We start from the raw sequence: 16997 nt of genomic DNA, 5'->3' as shown, positions 1-16997 counted from the left end.
CACCTTAATAACAAGCCTTTGTACCTTTTCGGACAATTTTATGTATTCATAAAGGTAAACATTATTTTACTCAATGAAACAAACTTTTGACTACTTTTCGAATAGACTCGAGCGTTATTGTCCTCCGGCAGTTCTTGTTTGACATTACTTTTTAAGTTTTTGTTTTACTGGCTGAATTAAGAAGAAAGTTAAGTCCAGCAAGACACCAGTGGAAATACGGAAAATATGTTTCACCACAGTGAAAAATAAATTTGAACTGATAATACGGAAAATGAATATACTATATTTCATCAATATTTCTCAACATTTCATTTTTAGCTCGACTATTCACAGAATAATTCACGTCCCTGTGGTTAAGTTTTTGTGTGTAAGCTGGTATCTCCATAACTACTGAAGGGAATGGATTGAAATTTCACACACTTGTTCTCTGTGATTATCTAACATGATTGGCACAAGTCCCATAACTCTTATTTGCTTTTTTGCATAATTATGCCCCTTCTTCGATTTAGAAATTCTTGGTTAAGTTTTTACGTGTAAGCTGGCACAAGTCCCATAACTCTGATTTTTTTTCATAATTATGCCCCTTTTGGGCTTAGAAATTCTAGGAAAATTTTTTGCATGTAAGCTGGTATCTCAACAACCTCTGAGGGGTTTGTGCCTTTTTTGGAACAATTTCATGCATTCATATTAATAAAGCAGTGATTAACTCGATAAAACATCTTAATAATAAGCCTTTGTACCTTTTCGGACAATTTTATGTATTCATATAGGTAATAATTATTCATATAGGTAAGCTTTATTATACTCAATGAAACACCCTTGTGACAATTTTTCGAATAGTCGAGCTTTACTGTCCTCCGCTTTACTGTCCTCCGACAGTTCTGTGTTTAAGTCATAGGGACTGGACGTGGAGGATGTCAACACACTACCGTGCCTTGTTTCCTTTTTAAGTTCTTAGTTTCATACAGGGATTTATTACATGCTTTCCGGTGGTTTATAGAAATATATCAGTGATATAAAACTGGTAATTTCACTGTTTGAAACAGTGAAATTACCACTTTGATAATTTCACTGTTTTGAATTTAAGCCCCTTACGTTGTTTAGTGAAATACCAGCGTGCACAGTACTGGGAACCAACTTGATGATGCGACGTCGTAAATGACGTCACGTTGTATTATTATTTGGCGCGCTTTTCATTCAGTATTAGGTTTAATGTCTTTTTAAAACGTTTCTTTGCATATAATAAAAAGAAAATTTGTTTAGTTTAGTGTAATATCGAAATATATTTCACCTTGTGAACACCAAAAGTTCATATTTCACTCGTGGCTGCGCCACTCGTGAAATATACCTTTTGGTGCTCACTCGGTGAAATATATTCCGATCTTACACTGAACTAAACAAATATCCTCTATGTAATAATATACCACGTGTGAATAAAAATAATAACTTGTCAGTTCATTAACAAATATTTATTTGCACCGGCTTAACAAAATTTGAACATAAAAAAAACAAGTGTTATAATCTTAATCAATTAAACATTATAGTAAAATGAAACATTATGTACATATTAAACATACATTTATAAATAAACAAAACTTATGGAATAAATAAGAATAATTCAATGTAGGAATGTATTTGTAAACAACAAAATCAACAACCATATAATATTATACTGAAAATGGTTCCGTGATTTTAGTCAAATTCTTATGTCAAAAGAAATATCTAAATCGTTTGGAATGTTAATCGTTTGACATACATGTACATACATATATGTAAAGATACATTAATGTACATGTATATGAGAAGAGCGGGAGATTAATCATGTAATTAATGATGTTATTAAATGTACATGTATATAATAAAACACATAAACAGTAATGGAATTTTAATTTATAGTTTACATGTAAACTTCGCGGAACTTTAAAAATATGTTCGAGTTTACATGGAACTTCAGTTATTACGTCGTAAGTTTGTATACTTGTAACTCCAGGGAACTTCAGAAAAATAATTTGGGACTTAATTGTATCTTGCGGAACTGCAGTAAATTTATACATTTTGAGTTTATTTGTTGCTTAAATAAAGTGTGAGTTTGTTTGTAACTTCAGGGAACTTCAATTAATATACTGAAAATGTTCCTGTAATTTGACGGAACTTGTATAGTTTTAATGTAAATTCACGTGTTTCTTAACTTTGCGGAACTGTTGAATTATTACATACGTCGTGAGTGTACTTGTAACTTTGCAGAACTTCAGTTTCAATTTTGACTCCACCCCCCACTGTCACATTTATAATTCATATTTGCTTTTAAGAAATACGAAGTATGTTTAGCTGATATAGCACCATATTTCATGGGTAAAATTAAATAAAAGTGTGTTTTCGCTTAAAACTTTTTTGAAACTTCAGTTAATACGATGTGAGTTTTCCTGCAATTCTGTACGTTGATCTTAAGTAAACTAAACACAGTTTGAGCTTAAAAAATTTGGAAGTGCGCGAAACTTCAGATGAATTACGTATGCGGAACTATGTGGAACTGCAATAAATATGTTGTGCATTTACTTCATACTTGCAACGTCGCAATCCATATTTACACAGCCGATGGTTGTACATGTGAAATTCATAATTATGCAGACATATGACGTCAGAAGTAAATGGATGTTCGATGTATTGTATATGTTTCATTTAAATGTTGAACTTCGGAATCCACTTTAAGTCGATCATCAGTTGACGTTTATCTGAAAATACATTATTATATAAATATATAAATAAACTTCAACAAAAATCTTTACATTTGATCAATTAGGGAGATAATTTTTTCATATACCAAATCTAAGACAATTTTTTGTTATTATTTTATCCAGATAAATTAATTTATCCAGATAAATTAATTTTACTTTTTCATGTTTAGTGTTAAAAAAGTAAACGTTACTTTCCGACGTGACGTGATGTGAATATGTGTTTGTCTGAAACTCTTTTTGTATTGAGTTTCCTCGCATAAAATCACGTGGTATATATAGGTACCGAGATGAAAACTAGAAGTATAATCCTTACAAAAGCTAAAAAGAACACAGGAAAATTACATTCAACTTCGCAAGATTTGACTAATTTTACCTGGATCTATTTCTAAATCTCGTCTGGTAGGACGTATTGGACCTTTCCGTAATGGAATGGGGTTTAATGTAACTGGACCACCCGTTACAACTTCATCTGAAAAAGAGAATATAGGATAGGTAGGAACGTTATTTTGCCATACACATATAACATATTTTTTATTACGTTTGGTAACCGGCAAAGTAATTTGTGTCTGAGGACAGTTAAAACCTACCTATAGTTAAGTATACGTCCTTTTTTTCTTTTAAAACCACTCTAAACATCAAGTTGATAACAAGCTTCGTATAAGACGTTTAACTTTGTTAAATAAAAAGCTTAACACTATGATTTACCAAGGTGACAACACTAAGCTTAACCAAAGGTGCCACACTACATGTATGTTTTACCGGCCAATGTTTTAGCAGCATTTATCAGTAACCATTTTAATAGCACATAATTATAATTGAATTCATATAAAACATACAATATCAGGTTTTTTTTCGATGATAGAACAGAACAGAACAGATTTTATTACACATAAACTGTACAGTTTCTAGTGTTTAACAATGAATAATACATATTATATAATATTGAACGATACATATAGGATGAAAAGTGAATGAAATTATTATATATAACACAATAATGGATGAACTTATATTTTCTTAAGAAACAACATGCATACATTATATAATGAAAATCAAAAAAGCAACATGTAATTGCATATTTAAGAACAAAGAAAAAACACATGTACTTGCATTATGTGATAATGTGTGAATTCAACAGATACTTAAAATGGAAAGTATGAACTATAATATAATACATAAACAGTTCAAAAAGGGAATCATTAAAATGTGCATATAATATTATTGTAAATGAATTACCATACTTCAAGAAGTTAAATTGGCACATTTGAAAGAATTTGATTTCTAATTTTAAAAGCCTCGAAAATATATTTGCTAAACGTAAGTAATTCTGAAAAATTTTGACTATTTAAAAGGTTTACAAATTTAAACATACTTGGTTTTTGTCTGTAAAATTTCTTTATATATTTTTGACGAATTACATTGTATTGTGGACAAACAAAAACAAAATGGTATTCATCTTCGATTATGTTTAAGTTACAGATTTGACAATAACGTTGATCTCTATCTATTTGATTATTTGCAAACCTTCCAGTTTGGATACGGAGACTATGGGCTGAAATACGTATTTTTGTAAAAGCTGTCCTAAGGTTTCTTGAAGTAATCTTATCTAAATATGGTTCAAAAGCAAAGGAATCTTTAATATTTTTATAAACTAATAGAGAACTACTTCTCTCCATAACTCCTTTACAATCCTGCACAAATTCATCAATCAAGTCTCTGCTTAAATGTTGAAATGAAATTAGCAATATTGATATTACGAAAATTGTACCATGTCTCTAAAAATCCATATCTGGCTAACATACATTTAACATTATAAAACCAATTTGGCTTATTCATTTCAGCATCAGCAATGGAACTGTCAACGATAGTTTTTATTATCAAATTTTCGCTGTTACATATTTTATAGCAATATTTAACAATACGTATATATCTATTAATATGATAACAAATTTAGCTGACAAATTTTCATTCCAATCTCCGTTTTGTTAATATTTGTTTAAATGTAATTACAATGTACCATGTTTTTGGCTTACTTAAATACATGTATATTATACTAGTTAGAAAATTAAAAAAACCTCTGTGCAGACGAAATGTTGACTCGGGAACATGTTGAATACGACGGAACGGATACCCATGCCCTAGACTTCTTGCCGATTCTGAAATATATGTATAATTCGTGCAGGGTTTAATACTCCTTGACCTGGATTTAGACATACCTTTCAATGAAGTAATCGATTTTAGGAAAAGTTATATAATGACAACTTAATGCTACCGAACGATTTTATGCAATTTTACTCATTGTACATTTGGTTAATGTAACATTTTCTTTTATTTCATCACTTACAGCATCTGTTACTCCGGAATGCTTTAAACCTGTTTCTAGCAATTATTTTTCAAAGAAAACACTTTAAAACATGATTTATTTTAATATTAAATACTTAAATTGTCGTTTAAACATATATAAGCATCAATTGATATTAATGGCAAACAGCATTCAGTCGTTAATCTGTGCTGTGCAGAAGTGTTCAAATTCACGCAAATGGAAAAAAGGCAAAAAATGAAAAGCTATTTAAAGTCACAAGTATTAGTAAAGTGATATACGACTAGAGACATATCTTATTAATGATAAATAGTATTTCACTGTTCTCATATTTCATAGTTTAGACCTAAAAACGGTTAAAAATGTACACACAACAAACTTATTCTTTGATATATAATAACATTGGGTCGATACACTAAATTTTTAAGAAATGCATGCTGTTTTGGGTTCTATTTAGTGCAAGATCTACTAAGAAAAAGAAAAACAAATAGCCTAATTGCTGAGTGCCATTTAATCAAAACTGTTATCCAAATCAGAAACTTATACCTTTTGTGTATGAGAGCGAGATTTTATTCCTGTATTGCAAAAAATCGGCGGCCATATTGGACGCCATCTTGGTTTCTGAAGCATTGTGAAAGCAAAAGATTTTGGATGCTTGTAAAGGAGAGACTATATACTTGCTCTGGTGTAAGTTTCAGATGTTAACAAACAAATTTATTTTAGTTAATGACCTTAATTTTTTTAGCCTAATGCGAGTTTTTTTTTTATATTAGGTATATATAGACGGGTTTGCAAAATTTAATGTTAACCTGTAACTATTAATTGTTAGTCTATTCAAGACACACAAAGCAATCACGTTATGTCACACGCCTTGATACCTTTAGGCCGTTTTATAGATTCTGTGTTAGGTATTTGTATGGGTGGAACAACGGATGGGATGGGCGGAATGGGAGTTCTTGTAACCGGAAGCGGATTAAGGGCAGCCGGTCCACTCGTTATATCTGCACCTTCTGTGAGAATCACAAAGTATTAAAACACATTGCCAATAAATAGACAATCCTATACCACACTTAATTTCCCCATTTTTTAGAAAGTTAGAAACATTTTCACATACAATATTTTTCTTTGAATATATATAACCATCAAACTTAATCCTTTAAAGACACACACCCACATGTATTATAATATTTATTAGATTTATAAAATCGCTGTAAAATATACCTTAAATATTGCAGTAATTAAAGTATGCGTTTACTAATTTAAAACAATAACATGTTATCTTGTTCGCATGTTATCTTGTTCACATTTTATTAGTTTAATCCGTTTGTAATCATTTTATAGAGTCCAGGTTTTCCTTTATGACACAAATTTTAATGAATACTAACCTTTAACATGATGTTGTACGGTAAGGTCACTAATGGCAAAGTTATATATGTGAATACTTTTTAAACATATTTTTACCATAATGATTTTAATATTTCTATTAAAATTTGAGTAAATAATTCAGTATTGAAATTAAAAATGAAAGTTGAATACATTGTATTATGTTATTGCTTACCTGGTCCTGAGTAACCGTCCCCAACTTGTTTTGTATATTGATCTTGGGCGTCTGTCAACCACTTCCGTATCCGTCGGCGTTCGGCTTTAGTTTGGAAGAAAACATAATATTTATAAAAACGTTTCAAGTTTGATAAATATGAATTAGTTCTCGTTAATATTTATCATATAAAAAATTAAAAATAATGCAACTACAATTTATTGCGTTCCATACTTTTTTGATTTTGTTAACTATACATTTTTATAACAAAGGGACAGATTTTGCCGATCATGCAAAAGAAAGAAATGAAAGGAGATTGGAGAAGAATGATTCGAAAACAGGTATGGCCATTGTGACGGATTGTGTTATAGTCAAATTTTCAGAACTTAGTATAAGTTAGACAGATATACTCAGATTTTTTTCAACATCTGAACAGAAAAGAACAAAGATTTATCAATATCTTGATTGCAAGGCAGGGAAATGTGTTAAGGTTTTATTCAGTCTTACCTGCCTCTTTTTGTTGAAAAATATCTGAAAAATAGTAACAAAGCATGAAAATGGACATGTGCAAATGAAATTAAGGAAAGCAAAGAAAAAGCAAAGACACTTGCGTTTTACACATGGCGTCTATTACAATGCAGCAAAGGGTGATAGTGAACTAAGTAAGCACTTACACACACTATTATTAAAAATTAACTTGCTGAATGTGTTATATGGATTTGCTTTGAATTTAGAATAGCCAATTCAAAGTGTAATGGTGTTCACAATGCCAGTGGCACATGTGTGGCGACTGGCCGAGTTGTTGTACGCGTCGGACTAGTAATCTAGGGGTTGCTGACTGTGTGGTTTCAAGCCCTGTTAGAGTCAAGCCGTTGTTTCCTTAAGCAAGAAACTTTACATTCATTGCTTAGTACTGGTTGGTTCGATAGTGTTTCAATAAGCTTATAGCTTCCAACACAATCAAACTAAAATAAATTTGTGAAAACATATCCCAATCGTGACAAAAAGTATAGAGCGTGGTCAGACAACAGCTTGTGCAGACTGGCTTGGCAAAAGTCAGTTTAACATTGGGTCCAGCAAGGTAAGGATTAAATAAAATATGATAATAACTTTTTGTAACCTTATTTACTTACTTTATTTACTCTGTACATGTATCACGTTAAGTTTTGCACTCGCTAAATGTTCCGGCACTTCAAGTCAGAAATGACGCCGTTTTAACGTCAAAAACAAAATCACGGCATCGGCTCGGCAATGCTGTGGCAGACTAAAGATTAAAATTGACTTATGTATCGTACTATCCCATAGAAGTACCCCTGCAAGATTTTTAATGCATACTTATGAAGTATTCATAAATGATACTTACTGACAAAGTCGTCCTTCTTAGTTCGATCTATAAACATTTCTTGACAAGATTCATCGCAAAATTCCTCCTCCTCCACGTCCATAAGAAGTTTAGCACAATTCCGACATCTTTTCCGTCGGCGTTTATGCCGGCCACCGGCTCCTGAATAATGTAGAAAGAAGTGAACGAAACTTCTCCTTGGTGTACTGCAAATAATTCCAACAACCGACGAAGTATTTAGTGGGTTTAGTACACCAAGATAAATTTCAAAAATGAAGATATCGAAGACTTTGTGTATATATTTACAACTATATAAATAGTATATACACGTATGTTCATATTGCGCAGTGATATATATCTGTGAACGAGCATAAAAGTAAATTCATCGGAGTTGGAGCTTTTTGCGCCAGTTAATGGTGGCTCTGTCCTTAAATGAAAAATATTAAGGACTTGGACTTTTATTTTTAATCCTCGTGTAAAGGTCCTGCACCGTCGGGACAGTCCAAGGGTAAAATCCCTACAAATTTCCACATCACTGAGAGTTGGACATCTTTGTTGCCAAAATAAAACAACCTTGTTGAACCGATGTGTCATTTTCAAGGCCCGCATTGACACAATAGCGCAACAAGTTTTACCATCGAATGATATTTAAACAATTCAAAATTTATCATGTACAACAGATTTGCAAAAAAATACAAAATACTATATTTACAATATTTTAAGGCAGTCTTAAAACCGTATTAGCTTTTGTGTGATTTTTTTTTGCTAGTTAAATCTATGCAACTTACATTTGGCTTCGTCGGTATTTCTGCATGTATGCTGATATTCTTGAAATTCCAGATGGTTTTAGGCCCTTGTAAGACGAGGCAGAATCCTTTGTCATTTTAGAATTTTATTTTCCCAATTCCTACTTTTTTAAGTGTGAAGCTTTACATTAGATGCGTAAATTTTGTAACAGTCTTACAAGATTTGTTTTAATCATATCAAGATTTAAAAGGAATTAACCCATATTAAAATAATCTTGTTCTTAAAATGTTTATTTTTTCTATTTATAGACTAAATGGTCTATTTATAGAATAAGTCATGTGAATTCATTATATGACTCTACATATGATAATATAAGTTGAATTTTTACCAGTATTTTGACTTATTGCAGGAAAAGTAGTTCCTATTGCACCATCTGAAAAAAGTACAATATTTATCTGTTATTATGACTTACTTTGACATCAATTTGCACCCTTAACCTCCTAAAATTCGGAACACTCCATTTATAAATTATGGGATTTTGATATCAAAATAAAGCTTCCAGCAGTACAGATCATATGGTTAGAATATGCAGGTGTGCAGGCTGGTCTGGCATATACACGATGCAAAGGCTAATTACGTATAGGTTAGTGTTTAATAATATGTATTAACGAAAATAATTGGTCAAGCCTGCCGCAGGCAGGCGACCAATTATTTTTGTTAATGCATATTATTAAACATTAACCAATTTAATGATCAACATTATTTTTTCCACCAAAAACAAGACATTTCTCTAAATCACGATAGCTCCGCCCTTTCGCTCTACAAGATGTCTACACCTTGTCAAGTTTCTAACATGTCACATTTAGATAAGTTAAATAAAAAACAAAAAATAATGTTGATCATTAATTACGGTTCTGGCAAGTAAAAGATTAAGTTACTGATAGAACAAACAAGGCGATTTTTTTCCACACCTTGAACGTTTTCCAACATTAACAACAACAAAACCGCAATAACCGATATATTTTTTGATTATCACGGAAGTTTCGTCACACAATTAGCCTCAATTTCATCAATGATGTTAATATATTCAAAGCCTTAATGATCAACATTATTTTTTGTCCAATCACATTGCAGTATTTTTCAAATTTCTGACAAGTCTAACTTTGGTTAATGTGTACTAACTAAATAAAATTCACTTAATCTGTCGCCTAACCGCAGTCTAACAAATTTCAATAATGCATTATATTAGGGAGGAGTTAGAGGTATGGTTTACACTCTGAATTGTAAAATAAAAAGGTTAGAACGTAAAAAAAATATTAGGCTTTCTAAATGTGAGGATACAATAAATTGATTTATTACATAGATAATACATGTTGGGCACGCAGAGACAAATGATTACATAGTGACCTTTTTATATCCTTTTAACTCTAAGAAAAATGTCTGCTATAAATTGCTGAGTGTTTTAAACTTTATATTTTCCCAAACATTTTTTTTTCACTTGATAGGAATGAACTGCATTAACAATCATTGATATTAAGAATACAATGATTACATTTTTTGGCTGGAAAACTCATTGTAAATGGACCCCCTCCACCTGTAAACCTAAATTGATACACAGAAAAATAAAAAAAAAATGAACTGTTTTTCAAATGAGCAAATCAATAGGGATTTTAAATGTTAGTGAATAACTTGAAGCTAATAACGAATTTGTATCAATTAATAATCTTTAATGTATTTTTCTCAAATTTTCCATTTATTTTAAAAGGATATACACATTTCATTAACTCCATTGTTTTTACCTTATTGCATCGTTTTCCTCTTCAGATATTTTATAGAAACATGATAGTCTTACTGTAGATAAAGGTATAAATTCTGTGACATTTCAATAAAAATGTGCCCATTATATGTTGAAAGGGCCATTTATTTAGCTTATCTAAATGTGACATGTTAGAAACTTGACAAGGTGTAGACATCTTGTAGAGCGAAAGGGCGGAGCTATCAGTGATTTAGAGAAATGCCTTGTTTTCGGTTGAAAAAATAATGTTGATCATTAAATAGGTTAATGTTTAATAATACGCATTAACAAAAATAATTGGTCGCCTGCCTGCGGCAGGCTTGACCAATTATTTTTGTTAATACGTATTATTAAACACTAACCTATACATATTAAAAGAAATAAGTAATTGATAAGCCAGTATTGAAAAAGACTATTTTGTTGGTGTTGTTTTTGAATATCAAACAAGAAAGAAAAAAAAAGAACAACAACAACAATTACCTTCTGCGTGTTCGTTTGCCGATATAGGCAATCCTTGTATACTCAGTTTCACGTTACCATAGTAATCCACAGATATGTTAAGATTCTGAAATAAAATTATTAGATTTGAGAAATTATTAACATCTTGAATAAATTATTCTTTTTTAAAATATCTGTTTCTACCACACCCTAGCATTGTATTAGGCAACTTGAGGATCAATTTGTATTGTTTTTTTATTCTTGAGGTCAGCTGATAGGTTCCGCGTTGTAATATACTTGCAATAAAATACATCTTATATTTAAATACACTTGCCAAAAAGGTTTGACTTACTTCCGAAAAGTGCAGGTATCATAATCTTCCTTCCAGAATACGTATATTGTTCGCAACCTTTTTATAACTAAGCACAAACATATCCAGGTAATTGAATATTAAATTAGACCCTTAACTTTTATTCTTCTGAAACTGAAAGTGATTATAAGTCTTTGCAACAGGTATACAGTCAGTGCAGTAAGTCTGACCTTGGTTGCGTTTCATACAAAGTCCTAAGTCTGAAATCAGTCTTAATACCTAAACTGAGACAATTTTGCGTTTTAAAGAAAATTTCCTTACTTATGATTCCTACCTTATGGCTATTAAGTTCTGAACAGCAGTGCTGATAGGCATTTTAAAAACATAGCGAATGAAACCGGTCTGTCGTTGTAATTCTTAACTTTTCTCAGGGAAAATGCATTTATTTATAGTCTACATTGTTTGACTGAAGATAAAAATGTGTTTTTAAACGGTATTAAGTTAGTCCTAAAGTTTGTTTTCTGTATACACTTTGGACTTTCTATGAATCTTAGTCCAGGTTCCACAGGTTCCATAATGTTGTCTGAACAATTTCGAATGTTTCATCTCGATATCCCTTAAAATGATAATAGATGGTTCCAAAAAATGGCAGTCGGACCAGTCCATTTAATAAAAGGGTAATTACCTGTTTCTGATCTCGTCTCTTCTGACAAATTTTGAACTGTGAGGCGCAATCGGCTGAACAGAACTGCCGACGCTGACCAACATATGTTAAACACCACTTGCACAGATAATCTGAAAATGTAAGTGTCGTCGTCAACGGCGGTAAATGATCCTTGTCGCCTGCCGACGATCTGTCGGTATCCATTCCCTTAAACTCAATGTTCACTTGCCTCATTTTGTTCTTTTTACTACGTTTCAGCCTGAGAATATGACTAGCAACGGGGTTTATCGCTGATATAGAGCCCTTTAAACGAACTGTTGGATTCCTCGGCGTGTTTGTCTCTGAGCCGATTTCAAGCCCCTCTGGCTCGTCTATACGGATTATATACCGTCCGACCGGTCCCTTAATGGCAGCACGAGGCTTTTGAAAATGACGAATAACTTTTGTATGTGGCATTTATTTGAAATAAATTATTCTAAGTTATTAAATAATATATGAATATACTATTCATATCTTTAAGACATCTCCGTATAAATTGCTTTGATTACACCATTATTTAAAAAAAAATATACATCGCAATTAATCCACCACCAAATTAAGAAAGAATAAAATTCCTGTCCGGATATTTCCATTTTTTTTAAACAAAAAAGAAGTTCTGTTATAGAAATCCACAAATCACTACCCGCAGTTGTTTAAATCTTGTTTTCATTTTATTCCTATCCATTTAAAGTATTTCCTACACATATTATATCAGTAACGAACCATTTTATGGTAGCTGTATGAATTTGATAGCGCAAAACACCGCAATAAACTAGATTGTGTGTTATTCATTAAGTGTTGGATATTTGATAATTTGAACACATAGAACTAGATAAATATCAGTGATAATATTGAAGAGCTGACTGTTTAAACAATACGACAGATTTGACATCGGCCGCCTGATTAAATAGTCTTTCCATTCAATATTTTTCATACCAAAATATTTTGCCACGTATATTACAAAGCAAATAATTTATGTTTAAATATTATGCATTTATAAATTCCCAATTAAGTCGAGAATGTCAACTAATAATAGTGTCTGAGAGTGGTTAATTGTAATTTACCTCGATACATAATTGCATTTATCAAATATATATAATTATAACAAAATAAACATACGTTATTATTTTGATTTATATTTATCTAAATCTCATTATTTCAAAATCTTTTCCTCAAGAGTTTCTATTATTTATTGATATGTAATTATATATATCTAAAGGGATTCGAATAAAGCGCTTTATTTCCATGAATATATAGTGTGATTTAACCACTTTTAAGGACTTAAAGCAGCAGGCCACCAGATTCATGCTGGTTTTTAGTATAAAATTGTAAAGTAACAAAAACGAAGCAGTTTGCACATTATCAATGGCTCTTAAATTCCATGATGGTTCTTACCAAAAAGTGGACAAAATATGCAAAAAAAGTCTAAGTGCGTTAGAAAAGCAGTAGAAATATAGATATAATTACTGAAAAATTAGCTATCAATCGCACATGACATGCTTATTATTACTTGAAGTTTTCCTAAAGTCTTATACATTTTGCTCATGCTTGATTTCATTGAAATATTTTGGCTCATCTGGAGGCATGCAACTTTAAAACGAGTTTCATTTGACCAAAAGTAGATATCTTAAGTGGTGGATCTTTTAGATGTTGAAACTGATAAAGAGTGACTCTAAGAATGACAGTTAGTTCCACGTATAAACTCAAAAGTCAGAGACATTCTTGTAAGAAGTTGTTTTGAATACACTATTTGAGTTATCTTCTTTTTGAGAGTTATCTTATTTTTTAAGGACACGACCGATAACTCAAATTCATTGGTCGTATTGCTAAATAAATATTTGCCATATAAATAGAATCTGAGATACAGTTTCTTAAATTTACAACACCGATGATAATATGTAAATCGAACCGTACATCTCTTAAAATGAATTCATTAATTGGCCATGTTATTACAGTGGGTGGGGGTTGATGTGATCAGTAATCGATATAACGATTTTTACAGCTAATTTCATTTAAAACAAAGAAGAGATGATACTTGAAAATCAATTAATCTTATCTAACATTGTTTACAAAATCCAGATATAGTTGTCTATTAGTGTATACATATCTTTGGAAACCACGTTCATATCTTAGTTGAAAAGTTCAATAGTGCTCGTCGATAATAATAATAATAAAAAGAACGAGAAATAAATGTTTGTTTTCAGATCCTTTGGATTTCTTTCATGATCGTTAAAGTTTGGCAATTGAACCATAAGTGTTAGATTGAGACACGACGCTAAGTTACTTTAATATTGACAAGACTGTGTCTTAAGTATATATACATGGCCCTATATCCACGGACTTATCTAAAACCGAACTTATGGACACAACTTTATAAACTGGGGCAAGACTCATCCTATCCAAAACGGACCCATGGACACATCTAAAGCAGAACCAAAGACTGTGTGAAGCGGAATATGAACTCATCGAATCTAGACTGAAAACATGGACTCGTGGCATCTACAGTTGAACCATTGACACATTCTTTTCTTAAGTGGAATAATAAACTCATGATATCTAAAGTCGGACAATGGACACATGATATCTGAAGCTGAACCATGACCGTATAATCAGTAAAAAAGAACCATGAACACTTATTTTTTCCTGAAGTGGAACCATAACCACATATTATCAAAAGTCCGACAATGTACTCATCATATCATGTATGACACATCCTACTTAACTTATACAGCGTGTCCATTGACATCTTTTATTTAAAGATGGCTTACGAATTTATCTAAATTAGACTTACGGACCTACATAGAAAGGGCTCATGGACTCAATGAATTTCTTACAAAAAGTTAAATTATGGAGTAATTGTTTCGTAAGCGGACCCATGGAGATGATGATGGCTCGTGGAGACGTTCAATCTAAGAGGGGGGGGGGGGTTGACTCATCTTAAACTGGCTCACGAACTTATCTCATAAACAAAAACGTTCTGCCGACTCATCAAATTTAACGCGGACCCATAATAGTATTAAACGTACCCCCTACCCCTTCCCCCCAAAAGGGCCTACTTTCTTCAAGCGGGTAGATTGTCTGAATGTAGAGAAAAAATGAACTTATTGTTGTTTATAAAAATATGCTTGTTTGTTTTCAGATTATTTCTAAGGCCAACGATATTTTTATATTTGCTATACAGTATGGTTATTACATAATCTTAAACATTTATGCCAGGAGAATGCACCTTCACCATATAATAGTAAAAGTGCGGCGTTTTCCGTCATTTTCCGCTTATTCTTAGTACTGTGCAAAAATACTACTTGACTGATAGCTTGAAATACTGTCTAGCAATCGATCGTCTGATTAACGTTCTTTAAGGGATGACTATTCTTTTTAAATTTCTATATTATCGAAAGCGTACAGTAGTTGAAGATGGTATGAAATTTACCTGGCGAATCCGCGTAGCTCTTTTCCATTAGCATGTCTAGTCCTTCCGGTAGAGGCATTTGTTTGAATTATTAAATTATTTAACCACTTAATTCTCCTTTAAAACTGACAATTAAAGAAAGTGATTACATAAATATATGCACGTATTTTTTCTAAAATTGATCAATCAATTTAACAAAATATTTAAGATTTAAGATAATAAGAAGAGTTATTTGAATATTATACTTAACTTATTATTCCTGTTGTTATTTATCAACTCGTACTTACCCGGTCTCAAAAACGGATATTTCTTGTTGAAAGAGGGTGACTCCATTCAAAAGACAATTGCATTTGTTTAAGACAATCACTTATTCTAAAATCCATTTAAAAGTACACAATATGTAATGTTTCACGAAAAAATGTGCGTAAACAAACGTTGGCACCTTGCAAAGTTTTATGTTAAATCAGAATTATTTCTCATCATTGTTTTTTTTCGTCTTGTTTCACAGTTATTTTACAGCCCGTATAAAATGTCTGTGGAAAACCCGATGATACATATTGTACTACAGCGCGATATGGATTTAAGTCACGTGACGATATTATGTAATAGTTTAATACTATTATGAAAAAATAAACGTTTAATGACCTACTTTTCGTTGGCAAACGTCATGTATATCCAGATAGACGTTACGTTAAAAATGAATGGTTAAATTGACGCTATTGAGAATAGCTTATGAGAAATTGAATGTCAGAATTTTCCTTATTTAGGCATTCTTATTGAACGAAAAAGATGAGATTTTGTTGCGCTAAAGATTAGACTATTAAAAATATTTTAAAAAGATATTGAATACCTCTCTCAATGGTAAAGCAAGGTATATTTAGATCATTTAGTCGTAATAACAACTCAAGTGGAAAGAAAGTAGTTCCAGTAAAAAAAAGCAGCCCATAAAACGGGCTGTGGGGCAAAAGGTGTGTAGAAAACCTGATCTATGACCTAATTAAAATGTTGCGTGCAGTTTTTTGTGGTATATTTTATTTTATTTAGGATACCTTACATGTTAATTTAAATACCACTAAGATCGTAAATATCATTTAAGATTACATTCACATATCTGAATTAAATTTAACTCTTAGATAGGAATGACTTGACTGTATATTAGACTACACATAAATGTAAATATTCAAACAAAAATAGTGTCATTTATTGCAATGCAGTGGTATTTATCATTTCTTTCGAAAATTACTTTTGTTCGGGTTGTAGTTGTTTAAAAAAATACAGCGGCTCGATGTTGACAGTATGTTTTGTTAAAACATAAGTCATTCAACACAAATATAATACTATCAACCAATTCCCGATTTTATCTTGATTTGTAGCAATTTGTCAAATGGTTGGGTTTTTTTTATAACACACAAATTTGCCAATGCCGTTTTAACGCATTAGTTTAATTACAGGGTTGTAGAGTAAATGGCACATACAAATAGTAAAAAAAAACACAATGCAATTTAAATGGGCTTCTTATTTCCGCCGCGGAAGTAGCGCAATTAGCCTGAAAAAAGTAGACCGTTAAATTCATACGCCCTTTACCTCGATCTTCTTTGATGTTAGACGTTTTTGCAGCTTCAACTAAGGTAAAATCAATACGCACTTTCAAGTTTTCTTTA

At 31.5% G+C, this 16997-nt stretch overlaps 1 protein-coding gene across 6 annotated transcripts; it reads right to left on the bottom strand.

Annotated features, from left to right (window-relative positions):
* Positions 1-2599: 2599 nt before the first annotated feature.
* LOC132744981 (uncharacterized) lies at positions 2600-15843 on the bottom strand. Of its 6 annotated transcripts, none has more exons than XM_060733807.1 (11): positions 15624-15843; positions 11910-12308; positions 10957-11041; positions 9070-9114; positions 7956-8096; positions 7100-7123; positions 6614-6697; positions 5934-6065; positions 4811-4891; positions 3109-3204; positions 2600-2732 (listed from the first exon to the last, which is right to left on the bottom strand). In XM_060733807.1, exons 2-11 carry the CDS (start codon positions 12120-12122, stop codon positions 2680-2682), a joined length of 954 nt encoding a protein of 317 aa, XP_060589790.1. In that variant the 5' UTR covers positions 12123-12308; positions 15624-15843; the 3' UTR covers positions 2600-2679. The 6 variants fall into 6 exon arrangements, with proteins under 6 accessions (XP_060589790.1, XP_060589792.1, XP_060589791.1 ...); XM_060733809.1 differs by having other exon boundaries at positions 11910-12019; positions 15624-15842; XM_060733808.1 differs by lacking the exon at positions 15624-15843 and adding an exon at positions 15358-15519 and having other exon boundaries at positions 11910-12019.
* Between the last annotated feature and the right edge of the window lie 1154 nt (positions 15844-16997).

This window comes from Ruditapes philippinarum, unplaced genomic scaffold, assembly GCF_026571515.1.
Source record: "Ruditapes philippinarum isolate M1 unplaced genomic scaffold, ASM2657151v2 ctg632_1_1_1_1, whole genome shotgun sequence".
NCBI classification, from domain to species: domain Eukaryota; kingdom Metazoa; phylum Mollusca; class Bivalvia; order Venerida; family Veneridae; genus Ruditapes; species Ruditapes philippinarum.
This window is presented reverse-complemented; position numbering and strand designations above follow the sequence as displayed.